General features: G+C 34.5%; 2 protein-coding genes across 3 annotated transcripts in view; one reads left to right on the top strand and one right to left on the bottom strand.

Annotated features, from left to right (window-relative positions):
- Positions 1–229: 229 nt before the first annotated feature.
- LOC145279889 (uncharacterized) lies at positions 230–4,331 on the top strand. The gene is made up of 2 exons (XM_080131364.1): positions 230–1,180; positions 4,071–4,331. The coding sequence occupies exons 1-2, from the start codon at positions 625–627 to the stop codon at positions 4,130–4,132; spliced, it is 618 nt and encodes a 205-aa protein (XP_079987490.1). The 5' UTR covers positions 230–624; the 3' UTR covers positions 4,133–4,331.
- A 3,406-nt stretch (positions 4,332–7,737) lies between these two features.
- The window catches only part of LOC145279888 (ferric reductase 1-like), a 459,209-nt gene continuing 445,822 nt past the window's right edge, over positions 7,738–21,124 (bottom strand). For both annotated transcript variants that reach the window (XM_080131362.1, XM_080131363.1), the window contains exon 16: positions 7,738–7,948. In XM_080131362.1, the coding sequence (XP_079987488.1) occupies positions 7,826–7,948 (123 nt within the window). In that variant the 3' untranslated portion in view covers positions 7,738–7,825. The remainder of the gene's footprint in view (positions 7,949–21,124) is intronic.

Below are 21,124 nucleotides of genomic sequence, written 5' to 3'. Positions count from 1 at the left end.
AGCAATTGTGTCACCCCTCCCGTGCTGGCACCCAGGGCGATCCGCTCCCTTCTCCCCTTCCCCTAGCTATGCCACTGGATTAATTGTATTTACAAGTGGATAAAAAGTTACAAGTGGATAAAAAGTTACAAGTGGTGTGGTGAAATCAGATGAACTCTCCCATCAGCATCCGTTGATTATCTCCCTTTCCTACTTCCTGTACAGCCCTCCTCCCATTACCCTGATTCCTCCTTTTTCAAGAGTCTCCTCCTCGTGGTACGCACGCTTCTCTCATGGACTCCTCATGTGAGGATTTAGTTCAATAAAGCCCACTTGAGCAGTTACTCCACTCTTTGCCTTATTCTGTTCTCGTTGGTCACTCTTTAATTACAATTTATTGAACTAAATCCTCTCCTCACTATGGAGAAATATTTAAAACCAGAATGGCTACATCTAGATCCCAGCCAACCCGACGCTGCAGATATCTGGACACATTGGAAAAAATCGTTTGCCATCTTTCTCGACGCTGCCGGTGAAACTCAATAAACTCCTCTGACTGACAGGCTTAAATTCAGCCTCCTCGTTAATTTCGTCTCTCCAACTATCTTCAAAAATATTTTTGACGTGGACTGTTTTAATTCCGCGATGGACATACTGGACACCATTTTTATTCAGCCTAAAAATAGCATCTTTTGTAGGCATCTTTTGGCCACACGCCGTCAACAAACGGACGAAAGCATCGACCAATATTTACAGTCGTTAAAAACCCTTGCCAAGGATTGTGAATTTCGTGCCGTCTCGGAGACGCAAGCGAGAGATGAATACGTCCGAGACGCATTTATAAATGGAATGTCATCGAACTATATTCGACAAAGACTTTTAGAGAATGGGTCGCTGGACTTAAAAGCCGCTTACAACCAGGCACTCGTTATGGAAACGGCTCAGAAACAATTAGCGTCCTATTCTCGAACGAATGCTGTAAGCGCGTCTACCCGAGCCGAGGAAACAAACGTCACCGCACACTCCACACCCGAACGGATAGTAGCCGCTGTCGCACGCTGTTACTTTTGTGGAAGAGGGAAGCACAACAGATCTGAGTGTCCCGCGCGAAACGCCGTCTGTAAGAACTGTAACAAAAAAGGGCATTTCGCACGTGTTTGCAAGTCGTCCACTGTCATCGCCGCTGCTGCTATCAACCCCGGTAAGTCTATTATCGCTTCTCTCTCTACTCATAATTTTTCGGAAAGCCTGTCTCGTTCGACATTATGTGCGAGAATAAGGGGTAAAACGGTAAAAATACTCATAGCACTGAAAACTTTATACACCCAGACCAAGTTAAGAAGCTGGGGCTCGCTATCTCGCCAAGTACTGAACGAATCTTCATGGCTAGAAGTTCCCATTCATCCAGTACCTTAGGACATTGTATAGTATCCCTCCGTTTGAAAGATAGAGAATACCATAAGGTGAGGCTTTCTGTTATGCCAGACTTGTGCTGCGATGTCATTCTCGGGCATGATTTTCTATGTCGACTTTCTTCAATAGAAATACCTTTTGGGGGATCACTTACTCCCCTTACTGTGTGTGGACTGACTGCTATGAACAATATTGGCTATCCCTCCCTTTTTGCGAATCTAACTTCAGACTGCCATCCTGTAGCTATAAAATCCAGAAGACATAGCCTACCTGACTCGAAATTCATTCAGTCAGAAGTAAAACGTATGCTGAAAGAAGGCATTATAGAACCCTTGCAATCCCCTTGGCGAGCCCAAACACTAGTAATATCGCCTGAAAATCACAAGAAAAGACTCGTCGTCGACTATTCGCAGACAATAAACCGCTTTACATTATTGGATTCTTACCCCCTTCTGCGGATAGAGGACATGGTGAACGAGATTGCCAGCTACCAAGTATTTAGCACATTAGACCTGACAAGTGCTTATCATCAAGTCGCGATAAAACCCGAAGAGCGGAAATATACAGCTTTTGAAGCTACTGGGTCCCTGTATCAGTTTCGTCGAATCCCTTTCGGAGTGACCAATGGTGTGGCGAGTTTCCAGCGAGTGATGGATGACATGATAAAGCGTGAAAACCTTCTAGGTACTTACGCTTATATTGATATGTGGACGAAACCAGACGGACCATGACAACAATCTGAAAGGATTCCTGGATAGTGTGGCAAAGTATGGCTTAACTTTGAATGCAAGTAAATGCTAATATTCACTCGGCTCCGTGAATTTGCTTGGGTATAGCATAAGTAAAGGGTCAGTAAAACCCGACCCTGACAGACTTAAAGGATTGATGGACCTACCAGTACCAAAAAACCTCTCTTCCCTCCGTCGAGCGATGGGAATGTTCTCCCACTATTCAAGGTGGACACCCAATTTTTCTGAGAAATTACATCCCCTGACTAGAGTAACTAATTTTCCCCTCTCTGAGAGACAGTCGGATGCTTTCTTCCACCTAAAAAAAGAAATTGCCAAATCCTCGCTGACTCCCCCCTTGAAATTGAAACGGATGCTTCCGAACATGCTATTGCTGCTTCACTAACCCAAAATGGTCGGCCTGCGGCTTTCTTTTCAAGAACCCTAACGCCTACAGAACAAAAGCATTCCGCTGTGGAAAAAGAAGCCTATGCCATTGTAGAAGCGATCAGAGAATGGCGACACTTGCTACTCGGGAAGCATTTCAAGCTCATCACCGACCAAAAATCTGTCTCCTTCATGCTAAACCCGAAAGGTAAAAGCAAAATAAAAAATGCGAAGATTACTAGGTGGAAATTAGAGCTTGTCTGCTTCAGCTACGATATAGTGCATCGCCCCGGAAAACAAAACGCGGCCGCCGATGCACTGTCTCGAATTTGTTCATCCGCAAAATGAATAACAAATTGTTCGATCTACACAGGAGCTTATGTCACCCTGGAGTGACCTGAATGCTGCATTTCATTCGAAGTAAGAACTTGCCCTACTCGGTGGAAGACATAAGGGCTATGACTAGGTCTTGCCAGGTGTGTTCCGAGATAAAACCAAGATTTATTAAAGTGTTCTCCCAACCCCTCATAAAGGCGAGCAAACCGTTCGAGAGACTAAGTATGGATTTCAAAGGACCTCTACCTTCCAACTCTCGTAACAGGTGCATACTGACCGTTGTGGATGAATATTCTCGTTTCCCGTTCGCCTACCCTTGCGCAGACGTCTCGGCGGCTACGGTAAAGAAGCATTTGGCCAACCTATTCTCCGTTTTTGAGAATCCATCTTTTGTGCACTCTGACCGGGGCACGGCCTTCATGTCGGATGAACTAAAGGAATTCCTAAATTCCAGGCGAATTGCCACGAGCAGAACTACCGCCTTCAATCCGCAAGGTAATGGTCAAGTGGAAAGATACAATGGAATTATCTGGCAAACCGCGAACTTAGCACTGCGGTCAAATAATCTTCATGTTAGTAGTTGGGAAAAAGTTCTAGACGTGGCCCTCCATTGTATACGTTCGTTGCTCTCCACTGCTACTAATTGTACCCCTCACAAACGCATGTTTACCTTCCCAAGAATAATCGTCTACAGGGGAATCTATACCGACATGGATGACAAAATCTAAATCTGCTCTCCTGAAGCGACACGTGCTCGGTAGTAAATATGAGCCCTTGGTGGAAACAGTGGAGATCCTGGATGTGAATCTGAACTATGCCCACGTACGGCTTAATAATGGAAGAGAAACTACTGTATCTCTTCGTCATATTGCTCCCTTAGCAGAAGAAGCAATTCATTCCCAGCTACTTCTGGAATTAGATTCCACCATTGCTGACCCACCATGTGCTCTGCCAAATGACCAACCCAACATACCCCCTTCGACACTCGAGGAACCTGAACACTTTTCTATGGTAAACCCTACTGACACCGCTAACTCTATCGTAGAGAATCTCGCTCCTCCTTGTCCTCAATCAACCTTCCAAGACGATAATTCGAGGCCCTCTCCGATCCTATATCATGCAACCAATCCGCGACGCTTCTCTAGAGTTCGTTGGAAACCTCGGTACCTAGATGAAAATTACCAACCTTTAACTCTTTTTATCTTTTCTCTTTGTTTCCTATTTCAGCCGAAATAGACTACTGCAGCGACCTGGTCCCTGAGAAGCTGACTGACCTGGACTTTCCCTGAGCGGCGGAGAATGTGGTGAAATCAGATGAACTCTCCCATCAGCATCCGTTGATTATCTCCCTTTCCTACTTCCTGTACAGCCCCCCTCCCATTACCCTGATTCCTCCTTTTTCAAGAGTCTCCTCCTCGTGGTACGCACGCTTCTCTCATGGACTCCTCATGTGAGGATTTAGTTCAATAAAGCCCACTTGAGCAGTTACTCCACTCTTTGCCTTATTCTGTTCTCGTTGGTCACTCTTTCATTACAAGTGGATAAAAAGTTACAAGTGTTTTATAGTTTTGAATAACTCTTGTCCCCATGCTCTTCTCACGTCATCTCTTCCAAAGACACCTAGTGGTAACACAATTTTATAGATTATTCCCCTTGGCCGACAGGTCATTCTGCCATTGTACGAGAATCACAGCATGTGTGCATTCGTCGTTAGTTAATAAAACCTATATCAACGGTATACCAGTCTCTTCTCTCTTTTCAAATATCTTTTCACTTACTACAAAGTGGATGAAAAGCACACATGTTGTTTTGGTAAATGTTCTGACTACAAGTGGTTGAGTTAGAAATTAATTACGTATTTGGGTAGATTTAGGTAGAGTTGTGTATTTTGAATAATAAAAAAAAAAAGAAATAACTGCTGCAAAATAATTAGAAATAAAAAAATTTTTTTTGAAATAATTAAGTAAGAAAACTATGTTTAGTTTCATTTTAAATTTCCGGTTCAATGTTTTGATATCTTAAATTAACTTCAAGACAAACTATTTCGTCGGGTCGAATCACGCAGTAAATAAACACTGAGTCAAGATTACTAACGACAGGCCTTTTAACAACATAACAAATACTTAATAAAAACAAACCGTTACTACTACTACTACTACTACTACTACTACTACTACCATCATCATCATCATCATCATCATCATCATCATCATCATCGTGTGTCTGTTTGAGCGTGGCCCCCTTCCCTCTGTCATATCAAAGGACCTACTTTTGATTTTATATGCTGGATTGCTGGGCCATTCTGTTTGTGCAGCGATAAAACTTCTCAAATACACTGTAAATGTTAGGTGTACAGGCAACTTTCTGTAAACTTTCTGATAACCTCCGTCTACTGGGCTAGAAAACTTTTCACGCCTGTCAGTATCCTATATCTTTATAAAGCCACCATTCTTCCATTCATGGAACATTGTTTTCACACATGTGCTAGTGCACCAACCACTAGCCTCTCCTTGGATGAAGTACAAAAAAGAGTTTCTCCATCTTCTGCCCCATCGTCACAATGCTGCATCCATGTGATTGCTTTACGAATACTTTAGTGGAATGTTCTCCGACAAATTTGCTACACTTGCACTAGGTGTGTCAGAAATTTCGTGAAAATAGTGAATAATTCCACCCCATCTTTCCAAGCTTATAACTCCTCAAAAAATGTAATTCAAGCCCTAATTTTTTTTCAGTTAAAGGAGCAAGGACCAAGGTTTCATTAAAACAAAAAACAAAAAAAAACAACGTGTTTTTTTTTTTAAAAAAAGGTTTTAAACTTCGGACTTTATAGGTAAATTTCTAAAAAAAAAGTTCTTTTTTATGTTTTAAATTTGAATATATTATTTATTGACCTTTTCTCTTCAATTTGTAATATATAAGACTTTGGTACATAAATTAATTATTTACTTTTTAATAGACATTTCAAAATGGGAGGCGTGAATTCTTCGACCCCCTGTCTTTCCAAGCTTATAACTCCTCGAAAAATGTAATTCAAGCCCTAATTTTTTTTTTCAATTAAAGGAGAAAGGACAAAGGTTCCATTAAAAAAATAACAAAAAAAAAAACAACAACAAAAAACAACGTAGTTTAAAAAAAAGGTTTTAAACTTCAAACTTTACAGGTAAATTTCTAAAAAACACTACGTTGTTTTTGTTTTAAATTTGAATATATTATTTATTGACCTTTTCTCTTCAATTTGTGAATAAATTAATTATTTACTTTTTAATAGAAACTTGAAAATGGGGGGGGGCGTGAATTAAAAAAAAAACGTTTGTCTAAAATATTATATTCGGTTTATTGGAAAGAACATAAAATTTCACATTGACCCTGAAAATATCGTAAAAATAGAATCAATAGAAAAATTTTGATAGATTTTTAAAGTTTAAAAATTGACAAATATTGAGTTCGGAAAATTCATTACTGTTTTAAAAAAAAAAAATATTTCTATTACTTTTAAAACAACTTTAATAGTTTATTTTGGAAGTATAATCCATAAAGAAAATAAATAACCCGCTTTTAAAAGAGAAATTACGAGATTTTTATATTTCATTCGCAGTTTCGTGTTAGGGGTGTCAAAAATTCCTACAAAAATTCTGATACACCTACACTTGCACCCTCTCGTGCAGTCTTTGGAAGAGATGATGTGAAAGGAGCATGCAAGACAAGAATAATTTAAAACGATAACACACTTGTAAAATACTGAAAAAGCAGCAAAATCCAACCTCTTCACGATAGAGATATCAAGGTGTTTTATTGATATATTTGAATAGTTTGTGAACGGATAGCCATTTTTTAATTTTTATTTTCATTTTATTTGAGAAATCATTTGTTTGGTGACAATGCGTCTTTTTACTTGACATGTCACAACTATCTGTAACATTGTGACTTTTAATTTTAATATTAAATTTATTCATGAAATTTGCTTTGAAATCGAAAAGTTTTATTTGTTTTATTTTTTATTCATATTCGGATAACAATCAAAATATGAGTGAAAAATAAAACAAAAAATTAAAAAAGTCTATTTTAGGGGGGGGGGATCATTTTTTCACATTTTTTTTGCGTTCGGTTGTTTCCACTTGATTTACCTGTGGCTGATTGCAAAACTGAATCCAATTTTCTTCATATTTTTCAATCTATTCTATTCTTCGAATAAATACAATTATAACATATATTCATAAAATAAACAGAGTGCAATAATAATAGCAATCCGTGGGGCAGTTCATAGAACTGCCCCACGGATTGCTATTATTATTGCACTCTGTTTATCATTAATCAGAAATATTTGTTGGAAAAAATCTGAATTAGTTACATTATTACTAAACATGATGCCTGATTAATGTGGTTCTCATATCAAAATTCTATTAATTAGAATTTAAAATTGGGACAACCAGACATGAAGAAGATATATAACGATTTATTTATGTGTGTGTATTGCTTCTTTTCATAAAACCAACAAATTGTTCCAATATTATGTTCCATTGTCTGCCTTGCAATGCAAATTCAAGTTGATGCAAAAAAGTGAACATTGTAGACAAGTATAACACGACATTGTCTTGATTGCTAGTCACGTGATTATTTTATCAACTAATCATTCCTTGAAAATATTAGCTCATTTCTTGTGTCAACTGACAACTGCCAGCCGACTGAGAAATATTTTATTAAAATTTTTTAATAGTTTTGCGCTATTTGTTTTCCATGTGTATATTTCTTTAAATAAACATTTTTTAAAATCAGAACTTTTGTTATTCTTCTGTTACATGTAGTAGTTGTTCTCTTTGTTTTTGTCTATTTTGTTAATATTTTAATGCATCTTTTTCTGAAACGTAATAAAAGACAACAATGGAACAACATGGCATGTAATAAACAAAATTTATTTTTCTCTCGTGAGAAATTAGTCAATTCAATAATGCACTCAATTGATCAATTGACGTTTCTTGGTTTTAGTCATCATGGTTATGCTCACCATGTTCCGTATTCACGTTTAAGAATATAATGAGAAGAACACTCAACAGGCAGCTGATGATGATATGGAAGATTAAGAGAATATTCTTGAGTTTTCCAAACTGAAAACAGAAATAAATTATTGTAGAATGAATTCATACATTTTGAAGCAAAATATGGACTCCTTTCAAATTTAGTTAGAAACATGAGTATTCAGTTTTGTGTGTATTCAGATTTGTGTGTATTTAGTTTTGTGTGTATTCACTTTTGCGTGTATTCACTTTTGTGTGTATTCAGTTTTGTGTGTATTTAGTTTTGTGTGTATTCACTTTTGTGTGTATTAAGTTTTGTGTGTATTCACTTTTGTGTGTATAGAGTTTTGTGTGTATTCAGTTTTGTGTGTATTCAGATTTGTGTGTATTCACTTTTGTGTGTATTCAGATTTGTGTGTATTCAGTTTTGTGTGTATTCAGATTTGTGTGTATTCACTTTTGTGTGTATTAACTTTTGTGTGTATTCATTTTTGTGTGTATTCAGATTTGTGTGTATTCACTTTTGTGTGTATTCAGATTTGTGTGTATTCAGTTTTGTGTGTATTCAGATTTGTGTGTATTCAGTTTTGTGTGTATTAACTTTTGTGTTTATTTAGTTTTGTGTGTAGTAAGTTTTGTGTGTATTCACTTCTGTGTGTATTTAGTTTTGTGTGTATTCACTTATGTGTGTATTCAGTTTTGTGTGTATTCACTTTTGTGTGTATTCATTTTTGTGTGTATTCAGTTTTGTGTGTAATCCATTTTGTGTTTATTTAGTTTTGTGTGTATTCACTTTTGTGTGTATTCAGTTTTGTGTGTATTCAGATTTGTGTGTATTCACTTTTGTGTGTATTCACTTTTGTGTGTATTTAGTTTTGTGTGTATTTAGTTTTGTGTGTATTCACTTTTGTGTGTATTCAGTTTAGTGTGTAATCCATGTGTATTCAGTTTTGTGTGTATTCACTTTTGTGTCTATTAAGTTTTGTGTGTATTTAGTTTTGTGTGTATTCACTTTTGTGTGTAATCCATTTTGTGTGTATTCAGTTTTGTGTGTATTCACTTTTGTGCGTATTCAGTTTTGTGTGTATTCACTTCTGTGTGTATTCAGATTTGTGTGTATTCAGTTTTGTGTGTATTCACTTTTGTGTGTATTTAGTTTTGAGCATTACCCCTAGGGTTTTCCGCTGATATTCATACAAAAAAGTAAGAGCCTTCTCATAAGTGGAACTTCGCTAGTCTGTATTTTTAATATATAGAAATCTATATACATACAGGGCAGTGAAAGAAAAAAAAATTATTCAGTCGAATTCACCAACAAGTTTTGAGAAAAAACGTCGTAGCTTTATCCGTGTCGCCGGTTTCGTAAATACATCAGCGATATTTTGTTCTGATGATATGTAATTCAAAATAATGGATGCCTTTTTTATCTCGTTTTCTACGAAATGGCATTTTATATCCATATGCCTAGATCTTTGGTTGATCACCGTGCTCTGTGCTAAGACTATACTGGCTTGATTATCACAATTAATTACCACGGGGCTTGTAATCAATTCTGGCTCTAAAATAGTCTTCAGGATATTTTTAAGGTAGAGTGCTTCCTGGGTCGTGTGTGTGATCGCGATAAATTCTGCTTTACACGTAGAGAGATACAATCTATTGCTTTTTAGATTTCCATGAAATAATAAGCCCATTTTCTGAGAGTCTGAAACAATATCCAGATACACTCTTGCGATCCTCGTCGCTTGCCCAGTCTGAATTCGAAAAACCTTCTAATTTTAGGGGATTTCTTGATTTTCTAAATACTAACTTCTGTTCTTTAGTTCCTTTTGTTTAGCTCTGTTTAAATCCTTCATTGTCGTGATAATTTTTGTGACAGTTTTGTTACTGTATAGCATATGTCGGGCCTTGTTGCAGTCATCAAATATATAAGACTACCTATAATTTCGCGATATTGTGTGTCATTTATTATTTCAGATTCTGTGTGTATATTTTTATTAATATCATTTTCGACCGGTGTAGAGCGTTTCTTGCACTCTCCCATTCCAAATTTTAAAAGTATTTTGTGGATGTACCTCGATTGAGTCATCGTAACAAGTCCTTTGCTTTGAGTAAATTCTATCCCCAGAAACCAGGATATTTTGCCAAGATTGGTCATTTTGAATCTTTTACTTAATTTGTTCTTAACATCAGTTAACATGTCACAATATGATGCGATTAAAATATTATCGACCCACAAAACCAAAATCAGTAGTTTATCGTCATTGTGTTGGGTATATAAACAGAGGTCTACAGCGCATTGTCTAAATTGTTGTTTAATAATATAATCATGGAATACTGTGTTCCAACACTGAGCACTCTGCTTTAGACCATATTAATGACTTGTTAAGTCGCCACACGCTATTTTTATTTTTCATTATAAATCCCTCTGGAGGGGTAATATAAATTTCACAGTCTATTGGGGCATTCAAATAAGCATTTTTTACGTCCATTCGATGGGTGTTTAGGTCATATTGTGATGCGACTTGCAGTAAAACTCTGATTGCCGTCAGGTTTGTGTTCGGCGAAAACGTAGAAAAGTATTCTTTACCGTAAATCTGAGAGCACCCCTTAGCAACAAATCTTGCTTTGTACTGTTCTACGCCTGATGCTGTACTCTTTTTTGTAAAGACCCATCTGGTAGAAATAACATGTTTATCTCTTGGGAGAGGCACTACCGTATAGGTATCATTTTCGGTTAAGGCATCTATTTCTTTTTCCATGGCAATTTTCCATTCATCACAAAGTTCTGAATTAATTGCTTCATTGAAGCGTTTTGGCGCATTTTCCATTGAATAGCATTAGTGGATTTGATAATCCTTTATATTGTCGACCACAAAAAAATCGGGTCGTCTTCTATTTCTTTTGGGATATCTTTCGACTTGATAATCATCATCATCATCATCATCATCATCATCATCATGGACACTCTCGTCTCCGTCATTTTTATTGTTTTCGTTTGTTCTAATTATTTGAGGTAATATAATTCCATCCTCTTCATATGACGGGTTTTCGTCTTTACAATTAAACGTGTCTGTGAATTTTACACACCGGATTCTTTTTATTTTATTTTTTTTTCGGGAAAAAATATTAAATTGGCTGGACTGTTTTTATCGTATCCAAGAAATATACCTCTGTCAGCTTTAATATTCAATTTACTCTTTTTCTCTATATATGCGAAGCAAGTTGAACCAAATATATGCATTCTGCTTAAATTTTTTTTTTTTCCGCAGAAAGATTCATATGGAGTTTCAGATAGTGTTTTGTTAGAGCACCTGTTGCGTATATAGGCTGCCGCCATAAGTGCATACGTCCAGAGGTTTTTAGGGAGTTTTGATTCAATGAGTAGGCATCTTGCCATTTCAAAAAGTGTCCGCCACGCACGTTCAGCAGTCCTGTTTTGGTGTGGCGATCTAGGAGCTGATGTTTCATACCTGATATGATGGTTAATTAGTAAAAGTTCAAAGTCTTTATTGGTGAATTCCGTACCGTTGTCAGAGCGAATACACTTGATTTCACCGTAGGGGGCCATGTCGGCTAGATATTTCTTAGTTGCTAGCAGGGTATCAGATTTGTTCTTTAAAAAATAAACCATTATTAAACCTGAATGGTCATCTACGAAATTCAACACATATCTATAATGTTCTCTGGCCATCGGTTCTACGGGACCGTTCAAGTCACAATGCACCATTGATAGGATTTTTTTTTCTGGTATCTTGCTTTGATAGTTTGTCATTTTCCCTTGCGTACAGACGTCGCAGTTGAAGGTTTTTGATGTTTGTATTTGCATTCCATATCAGGAATATTGCAGTGTCCAAGAATTTTATGCCATGTCTGTAGATCATGGCAGGCGGTTTTTGATGGGACTACGCTATTTTAAATAATATAGTCTTCTATTTTCTTTAATGTCGAATACAGTTCCATTCGGGTATACCAGTTTTGATTTATTGGGGCTAAAGTTTATATTTGCACCTTGTTTTGTGGCAGCTTGTACAGAAAATATATTTTGTTTAAATTTTGGGATTAAAAGAGCGTTTTCTAGAATACAGAAACAATTCACCTTTATTGTTCTTTAGCGAGATTTTCGCATTGCCTCTTTTCAAAACGATATCATTGACTCGACTCCCGTCAGCTAGTTCTACAAAATGATTTTGTGGCTTAAAGTTGGGATAAAAATTGATAAAATCAGATTCCTTTGTAATCACATGTGCCGTGGCCCCACAATCGACAAGAAAATTATTATTGCTTGTTGACGCATCAAATGTACACGAAAATAAAAAATGTATGTTCGCTAACAGAGCTCTCTACATTTTTAATGTAGTCGCCATTTTGAGTCCCTTTAGCGCAGTGGAAGTGTGCTGGGCCCATAACCTCTAGAAGTGTAAGCCATTTTGACTTTTAGAACAGTTTCAGATGGTTCGCTGTAACACACAAATTCTGGGAGGTGACTTGTTTGTAGTAGACAGTTACACAGAACAAAATATTCTTACCGTGTCGAAACCCGGGAAAAAAAAATGTGAAATTGGTCCAGAAAAGGTTTAATATTTATGAAACAATTCTGGTTTCTGATTGGTTGGTAGGAGAACGTGAATTTATTTGATTCGTCAGTTCTTAGCAGCATCGTTTATAAATAGAATCGTCCGACTGTGTGGGATCATACCCCATTATCACTCCAAAATATTGCAACAGTATGTATTCAGTTTTGTGTGTATTCAGTTTTGTGTGTATTCAGATTTGTGTGTATTAACTTTTGCGTGTATTCACTTTTGTGTGTATTCAGTTTTGCGTGTATTCAGTTTTGTGTGTATTCACTTTTGTGTGTATTCACTTTTGTGTGCATTCAGATGTGTGTATTAAGTTTTGAGTGTATTCACTTTTGTGTGTATTCAGTTTTGTGTGTATTCACTTTTGTGTGTATTCAGATTTGTGTGTATTCACTTTTGTGTGTATTCAGTTTTGTGTGTCTTCAGTTTTGTGTGTATTCACTTTTGTGTGTATTCACTTATGTTTGTATTCACTTTTGTGTGTATTCAGTTTTGTGTGTATTCAGATTTGTGTGTATTCAGATTTGTGTGTATTTAGTTTTGTGTGTATTCACTTTTGTGTGTATTCAGTTTTGTGTGTATTCAGTTTTGTGTGTATTCACTTTTGTGTGTATTCACTTTTGTGTATATTAAGATTTGTGTGTATTCAGTTTTGTGTGTATTCAGTTTTGTGTGTATTCAGTTTTGTGTGTATTCAGATTTGTGTGTATTCAGTTTTGTGTGTATTCACTTTTGTGTGTATACAGATTTGTGTATATTCCCTTTTTGTGTGGATTCAGTTTTGTGTATTAACTTTTGTGTGTATTCAGTTTTGTGTGAATTTACTTTTGTGTGTATTCACTTTTGTGTGTATTCAGTTTTGTGTGTATTCACTTTTGTGTGTATTCACTTTTGTGTGTATTCACTTTTGTGTGTATTCAGATTTGTGTGTATTTAGTTTTGTGTGTATTAAATGTTGTGTGTATTCACTTTTGTGTGTATTCAATTTTATGTGTATTCAGTTTTGTGTGTATTATCTTTTGTGTGTATTAACTTTTGTGTGTATTCATTTTTGTGTGTATTCAGTTTTGTGTGTATTAACTTTTGTGTGTATTCACTTTTGTGTGTATTCACTTTTGCGTGTATCTACTTTTGTGTGTATTCAGTTTTGCGTGTATTCAGTTTTGTGTGTATTCACTTTTGTGTGTATTCACTTTTGTGTGCATTCAGATTTGTGTGTATTAAGTTTTGTGTGTATTCACTTTTGTGTGTATTCACTTATGTTTGTATTCACTTTTGTGTGTATTCAGTTTTGTGTGTATTCAGATTTGTGTGAATTCATATTTGTGTGTATTTAGTTTTGTGTGCATTCACTGTTGTGTGTATTCAGTTTTGTGTGTATTCAGTTTTATGTGTATTCACTTTTGTGTGTATTCAGTTTTTTGTGTATTAATATTTGTGTGTATTCAGATTTGTGTGTATTCAGTTTTGTGTGTATTCAGTGTTGTGTGTATTCAGATTTGTGTGTATTTAGTTTTGTGTGTATTCAGTTTTGTGTGTATTCACTTTTGTGTGTATTAACTTTTGTGTGTATTCACTTTTGTGTGTATTCACTTTTGTGTGTAATCACTTTAGTGCGTATTTAGTTTTGTGTGTATTTAGTTTTGTGTGTATTAACTTTTGTGTGTATTCAGTTTTGAGTGTATTCACTTTTGTGTGTATTCAGATTTGTGTGTATTCACTTTTGTGTGTATTCAGTTTTGTGTGTATTCAGTTTTGTGCGTATTCAGATTTGTGTGCATTCACTTTTGTGTGTATTCAGTTTTGTGTATATTCACTTTTGTGTGTATTCAGTTTTGTGTGTATTCAGTTTTGTGTATATTCCCTTTTGTGTGTATTCAGTTTTGTGTGTATTCACTTTTGTGTGTATTCAGTTTTGTGTGTATTCAGTTTTGTGCGTATTCAGATTTGTGTGCATTCACTTTTGTGTGTATTCAGTTTTGTGTATATTCACTTTTGTGTGTATTCAGTTTTGTGTATATTCCCTTTTTGTGTGGATTCAGTTTTGTGTATTAACTTTTGTGTGTATTCAGTTTTGTGTGAATTTACTTTTGTGTGTATTCACTTTTGTGTGTATTCAGTTTTGTGTGTATTCACTTTTGTGTGTATTCAGTTTTGTGTGTATTCAGATTTGTGTGTATTCAGATGTGTGTGTATTCAGTTTTGTGTGTCTTCAGATTTGTGTGTATTCACTGTTGTGTGTATTCACTTTTGTGTGTATCACTTTTGTGTGTATTCACTTTTGTGTGTATTCACTTTTGTGTGTATTCAGATTTGTGTGTATTCACTTTTGTGTGTATTCAGAATTGTGTGTATTCACATTTGTGTGTATTCAGTTTTGTGTGTATTCACGTTTGTGTGTATTCACCTTTGTATATTCAGTTTTGTGTGTATTCAGTTTTGTGTGTATTCAGATTTGTGTGTATTCACTTTTGTGTGTATTCAGATTTGTGTGTATTTACTTTTGTGTGTATTCACTTTTGTGTGTATTCACTTTTGTGTGTATTCACTTTTGTGTGTATTCAGTTTTGTGTGTATTCACTTTTGTGTGTATTCACTTTTGTGTGTATTCAGTTTTGTGTGTATTCAGTTTTGTGTGCATTCAGATTTGTGTGTATTCAGATTTGTGTGTATTCAGTTTTGTGTGTATTCAGAATTGTGTGTATTCACTTTTGTGTGTATTCAGTTTTGTGTGTATTCACTTTTGTGTGTATTCAGTTTTGTGTGTATTCACTTTTGTGTGTATTCAGATTTGTGTGTATTCACTTTTGTGTGTATTCACTTTTGTGTGTATTCAGATTTGTGTGTATTCAGATTTGTGTGTATTCACTTTTGTGTGTATTCAGTTTTGTGTGTATTCAGTTTTGTGTGTATTCAGATTTGTGTGTATTCAGTTTTGTGTGTATTCAGTTTTGTGTGTATTCAGTTTTGTGTGTATTCAGATTTGTGTGTATTCACTTTTGTGTGTATTCAGTTCTGTGTGTATTCAATTTTGTGTGTGTTCACTTTTGTGTGTATTCAGATTTGTGTGTATTCACTTTTGTGTGTATTCAGTTTTGTGTGTATTCAGTTTTGTGTGTATTCAGATTTGTGTGTATTCACTTTTGTGTGTATTCAGTTCTGTGTGTATTCAGTTTTGTGTGTATTCACTTTTGTGTGTATTCAGGTTTGTGTGTATTTAGTTTTGTGTGTATTCAGTTTTGTGTGTATTCACTTTTGTGTGTATTAACTTTTGTGTGTATTCACTTTTGTGTGTATTCACTTTTGTGTGTAATCACTTTAGTGCGTATTTAGTTTTGTGTGTATTCAGTTTTGTGTGTATTAACTTTTGTGTGTATTCAGTTTTGAGTGTATTCACTTTTGTGTGTATTCAGATTTGTGTGTATTCACTTTTGTGTGTATTCAGTTTTGTGTGTATTCAGTTTTGTGCGTATTCAGATTTGTGTGCATTCACTTTTGTGTGTATTCAGTTTTGTGTATATTCACTTTTGTGTGTATTCAGTTTTGTGTGTATTCAGTTTTGTGTATATTCCCTTTTGTGTGTATTCAGTTTTGTGTGTATTCACTTTTGTGTGTATTCAGTTTTGTGTGTATTCAGTTTTGTGCGTATTCAGATTTGTGTGCATTAACTTTTGTGTGTATTCAGTTTTGTGTATATTCACTTTTGTGTGTATTCAGTTTTGTGTATATTCCCTTTTTGTGTGGATTCAGTTTTGTGTATTAACTTTTGTGTGTATTCAGTTTTGTGTGAATTTACTTTTGTGTGTATTCACTTTTGTGTGTATTCAGTTTTGTGTGTATTCACTTTTGTGTGTATTCAGTTTTGTGTGTATTCAGATTTGTGTGTATTCAGATGTGTGTGTATTCAGATGTGTGTGTATTCAGTTTTGTGTGTATTCAGATTTGTGTGTATTCACTGTTGTGTGTATTCACTTTTGTGTGTATCACTTTTGTGTGTATTCACTTTTGTGTGTATTCACTTTTGTGTGTATTCAGATTTGTGTGTATTCACTTTTGTGTGTATTCAGAATTGTGTGTATTCACTTTTGTGTGTATTCAGTTTTGTGTGTATTCACGTTTGTGTGTATTCACCTTTGTATATTCAGTTTTGTGTGTATTCAGTTTTGTGTGTATTCAGATTTGTGTGTATTCACTTTTGTGTGTATTCAGATTTGTGTGTATTTACTTTTGTGTGTATTCAGATTTGTGTGTATTCACTTTTGTGTGTATTCAGTTTTGTGTGTATTCACTTTTGTGTGTATTCAGTTTTGTGTGTATTCAGTTTTGTGTGCATTCAGATTTGTGTGTATTCAGATTTGTGTGTATTCAGTTTTGTGTGTATTCAGAATTGTGTGTATTCACTTTTGTGTGTATTCAGTTTTGTGTGTATTCACTTTTGTGTGTATTCAGTTTTGTGTGTATTCACTTTTGTGTGTATTCAGATTTGTGTGTATTCACTTTTGTGTGTATTCACTTTTGTGTGTATTCAGATTTGTGTGTATTCAGATTTGTGTGTATTCACTTTTGTGTGTATTCAGTTTTGTGTGTATTCAGTTTTGTGTGTATTCAGATTTGTGTGTATTCAGTTTTGTGTGTATTCAGTTTTGTGTGTATTCAGTTTTGTGTGTATTCAGATTTGTGTGTATTCACTTTTGTGTGTATTCAGTTCTGTGTGTATTCAATTTTGTGTGTGTTCACTTTTGTGTGTATTCAGATTTGTGTGTATTCACTTTTGTGTGTATTCAGTTTTGTGTGTCTTCAGTTTTGTGTGTATTCACTTTTGTGTGTATTCACTTATGTTTGTATTCACTTTTGTGTGTATTCAGTTTTGTGTGTATTCAGATTTGTGTGTATTCAGATTTGTGTGTATTTAGTTTTGTGTGTATTCACTTTTGTGTGTATTCAGTTTTGTGTGTATTCAGTTTTGTGTGTATTCACTTTTGTGTGTATTCACTTTTGTGTATATTAAGATTTGTGTGTATTCAGTTTTGTGTGTATTCAGTTTTGTGTGTATTCAGTTTTGTGTGTATTCAGATTTGTGTGTATTCAGTTTTGTGTGTATTCACTTTTGTGTGTATACAGATTTGTGTATATTCCCTTTTTGTGTGGATTCAGTTTTGTGTATTAACTTTTGTGTGTATTCAGTTTTGTGTGAATTTACTTTTGTGTGTATTCACTTTTGTGTGTATTCAGTTTTGTGTGTATTCACTTTTGTGTGTATTCACTTTTGTGTGTATTCACTTTTGTGTGTATTCAGATTTGTGTGTATTTAGTTTTGTGTGTATTAAGTTTTGTGTGTATTCACTTTTGTGTGTATTCAATTTTATGTGTATTCAGTTTTGTGTGTATTATCTTTTGTGTGTATTAACTTTTGTGTGTATTCATTTTTGTGTGTATTCAGTTTTGTGTGTATTAACTTTTGTGTGTATTCACTTTTGTGTGTATTCACTTTTGCGTGTATCTACGTTTGTGTGTATTCAGTTTTGCGTGTATTCAGTTTTGTGTGTATTCACTTTTGTGTGTATTCACTTTTGTGTGCATTCAGATTTGTGTGTATTAAGTTTTGTGTGTATTCACTTTTGTGTGTATTCACTTATGTTTGTATTCACTTTTGTGTGTATTCAGTTTTGTGTGTATTCAGATTTGTGTGAATTCATATTTGTGTGTATTTAGTTTTGTGTGCATTCACTGTTGTGTGTATTCAGTTTTGTGTGTATTCAGTTTTATGTGTATTCACTTTTGTGTGTATTCAGTTTTTTGTGTATTAATATTTGTGTGTATTCAGATTTGTGTGTATTCAGTTTTGTGTGTATTCAGTGTTGTGTGTATTCAGATTTGTGTGTATTTAGTTTTGTGTGTATTCAGTTTTGTGTGTATTCACTTTTGTGTGTATTAACTTTTGTGTGTATTCACTTTTGTGTGTATTCACTTTTGTGTGTAATCACTTTAGTGCGTATTTAGTTTTGTGTGTATTTAGTTTTGTGTGTATTAACTTTTGTGTGTATTCAGTTTTGAGTGTATTCACTTTTGTGTGTATTCAGATTTGTGTGTATTCACTTTTGTGTGTATTCAGTTTTGTGTGTATTCAGTTTTGTGCGTATTCAGATTTGTGTGCATTCACTTTTGTGTGTATTCAGTTTTGTGTATATTCACTTTTGTGTGTATTCAGTTTTGTGTATATTCCCTTTTTGTGTGGATGCAGTTTTGTGTATTAACTTTTGTGTGTATTCAGTTTTGTGTGAATTTACTTTTGTGTGTATTCACTTTTGTGTGTATTCAGTTTTGTGTGTATTCACTTTTGTGTGTATTCAGTTTTGTGTGTATTCAGATTTGTGTGTATTCAGATGTGTGTGTATTCAGTTTTGTGTGTCTTCAGATTTGTGTGTATTCATTGTTGTGTGTATTCACTTTTGTGTGTATCACTTTTGTGTGTATTCACTTTTGTGTGTATTCACTTTTGTGTGTATTCAGATTTGTGTGTATTCACTTTTGTGTGTATTCAGAATTGTGTGTATTCACTTTTGTGTGTATTCAGTTTTGTGTGTATTCACGTTTGTGTGTATTCACCTTTGTATATTCAGTTTTGTGTGTATTCAGTTTTGTGTGTATTCAGATTTGTGTGTATTCACTTTTGTGTGTATTCAGATTTGTGTGTATTTACTTTTGTGTGTATTCACTTTTGTGTGTATTCACTTTTGTGTGTATTCAGTTTTGTGTGTATTCACTTTTGTGTGTATTCACTTTTGTGTGTATTCAGTTTTGTGTGTATTCAGTTTTGTGTGCATTCAGATTTGTGTGTATTCAGATTTGTGTGTATTCAGTTTTGTGTGTATTCAGAATTGTGTGTATTCACTTTTGTGTGTATTCAGTTTTGTTTGTATTCACTTTTGTGTGTATTCAGTTTTGTGTGTATTCACTTTTGTGTGTATTCAGATTTGTGTGTATTCACTTTTGTGTGTATTCACTTTTGTGTGTATTCAGATTTGTGTGTATTCAGATTTGTGTGTATTCACTTTTGTGTGTATTCAGTTTTGTGTGTATTCAGTTTTGTGTGTATTCAGATTTGTGTGTATTCAGTTTTGTGTGTATTCAGTTTTGTGTGTATTCAGTTTTGTGTGTATTCAGATTTGTGTGTATTCACTTTTGTGTGTATTCAGTTCTGTGTGTATTCAATTTTGTGTGTGTTCACTTTTGTGTGTATTCAGATTTGTGTGTATTCACTTTTGTGTGTATTCAGTTTTGTGTGTATTCAGTTTTGTGTGTATTCAGATTTGTGTGTATTCACTTTTGTGTGTATTCAGTTCTGTGTGTATTCAGTTTTGTGTGTATTCACTTTTGTGTGTATTCAGATTTGTGTGTATTTAGTTTTGTGTGTATTCAGTTTTGTGTGTATTCACTTTTGTGTGTATTAACTTTTGTGTGTATTCACTTTTGTGTGTATTCACTTTTGTGTGTAATCACTTTAGTGCGTATTTAGTTTTGTGTGTATTCAGTTTTGTGTGTATTAACTTTTGTGTGTATTCAGTTTTGAGTGTATTCACTTTTGTGTGTATTCAGATTTGTGTGTATTCACTTTTGTGTGTATTCAGTTTTGTGTGTATTCAGTTTTGTGCGTATTCAGATTTGTGTGCATTCACTTTTGTGTGTATTCAGTTTTGTGTATATTCACTTTTGTGTGTATTCAGTTTTGTGTGTATTCAGTTTTGTGTATATTATCTTTTGTGTGTATTCAGTTTTGTGTGTATTCACTTTTGTGTGTATTCAGTTTTGTGTGTATTCAGTTTTGTGCGTATTCAGATTTGTGTGCATTCACTTTTGTGTGTATTCAGTTTTGTGTATATTCACTTTTGTGTGTATTCAGTTTTGTGTATATTCCCTTTTTGTGTGGATTCAGTTTTGTGTATTAACTTTTGTGTGTATTCAGTTTTGTGTGAATTTACTTTTGTGTGTATTCACTTTTGTGTGTATTCAGTTTTGTGTGTATTCACTTTTGTGTGTATTCAGTTTTGTGTGTATTCAGATTTGTGTGTATTCAGATGTGTGTGTATTCAGTTTTGTGTGTCTTCAGATTTGTGTGTATTCACTGTTGTGTGTATTCACTTTTGTGTGTATCACTTTTGTGTGTATTCACTTTTGTGTGTATTCACTTTTGTGTGTATTCAGATTTGTGTGTATTCACTTTTGTGTGTATTCAGAATTGTGTGTATTCACATTTGTGTGTATTCAGTTTTGTGTGTATTCACGTTTGTGTGTATTCACCTTTGTATATTCAGTTTTGTGTGTATTCAGTTTTGTGTGTATTCAGATTTGTGTGTATTCACTTTTGTGTGTATTCAGATTTGTGTGTATTTACTTTTGTGTGTATTCACTTTTGTGTGTATTCACTTTTGTGTGTATTCAGTTTTGTGTGTATTCACTTTTGTGTGTATTCACTTTTGTGTGTATTCAGTTTTGTGTGTATTCAGTTTTGTGTGCATTCAGATTTGTGTGTATTCAGATTTGTGTGTATTCAGTTTTGTGTGTATTCAGAATTGTGTGTATTCACTTTTGTGTGTATTCAGTTTTGTGTGTATTCACTTTTGTGTGTATTCAGTTTTGTGTGTATTCACTTTTGTGTGTATTCAGATTTGTGTGTATTCACTTTTGT

This window comes from Euprymna scolopes, chromosome 7, assembly GCF_053919585.1.
Source record: "Euprymna scolopes isolate OS-2025 chromosome 7, ASM5391958v1, whole genome shotgun sequence".
NCBI classification, from domain to species: Eukaryota; Metazoa; Mollusca; class Cephalopoda; order Sepiida; family Sepiolidae; genus Euprymna; species Euprymna scolopes.
This window is presented reverse-complemented; position numbering and strand designations above follow the sequence as displayed.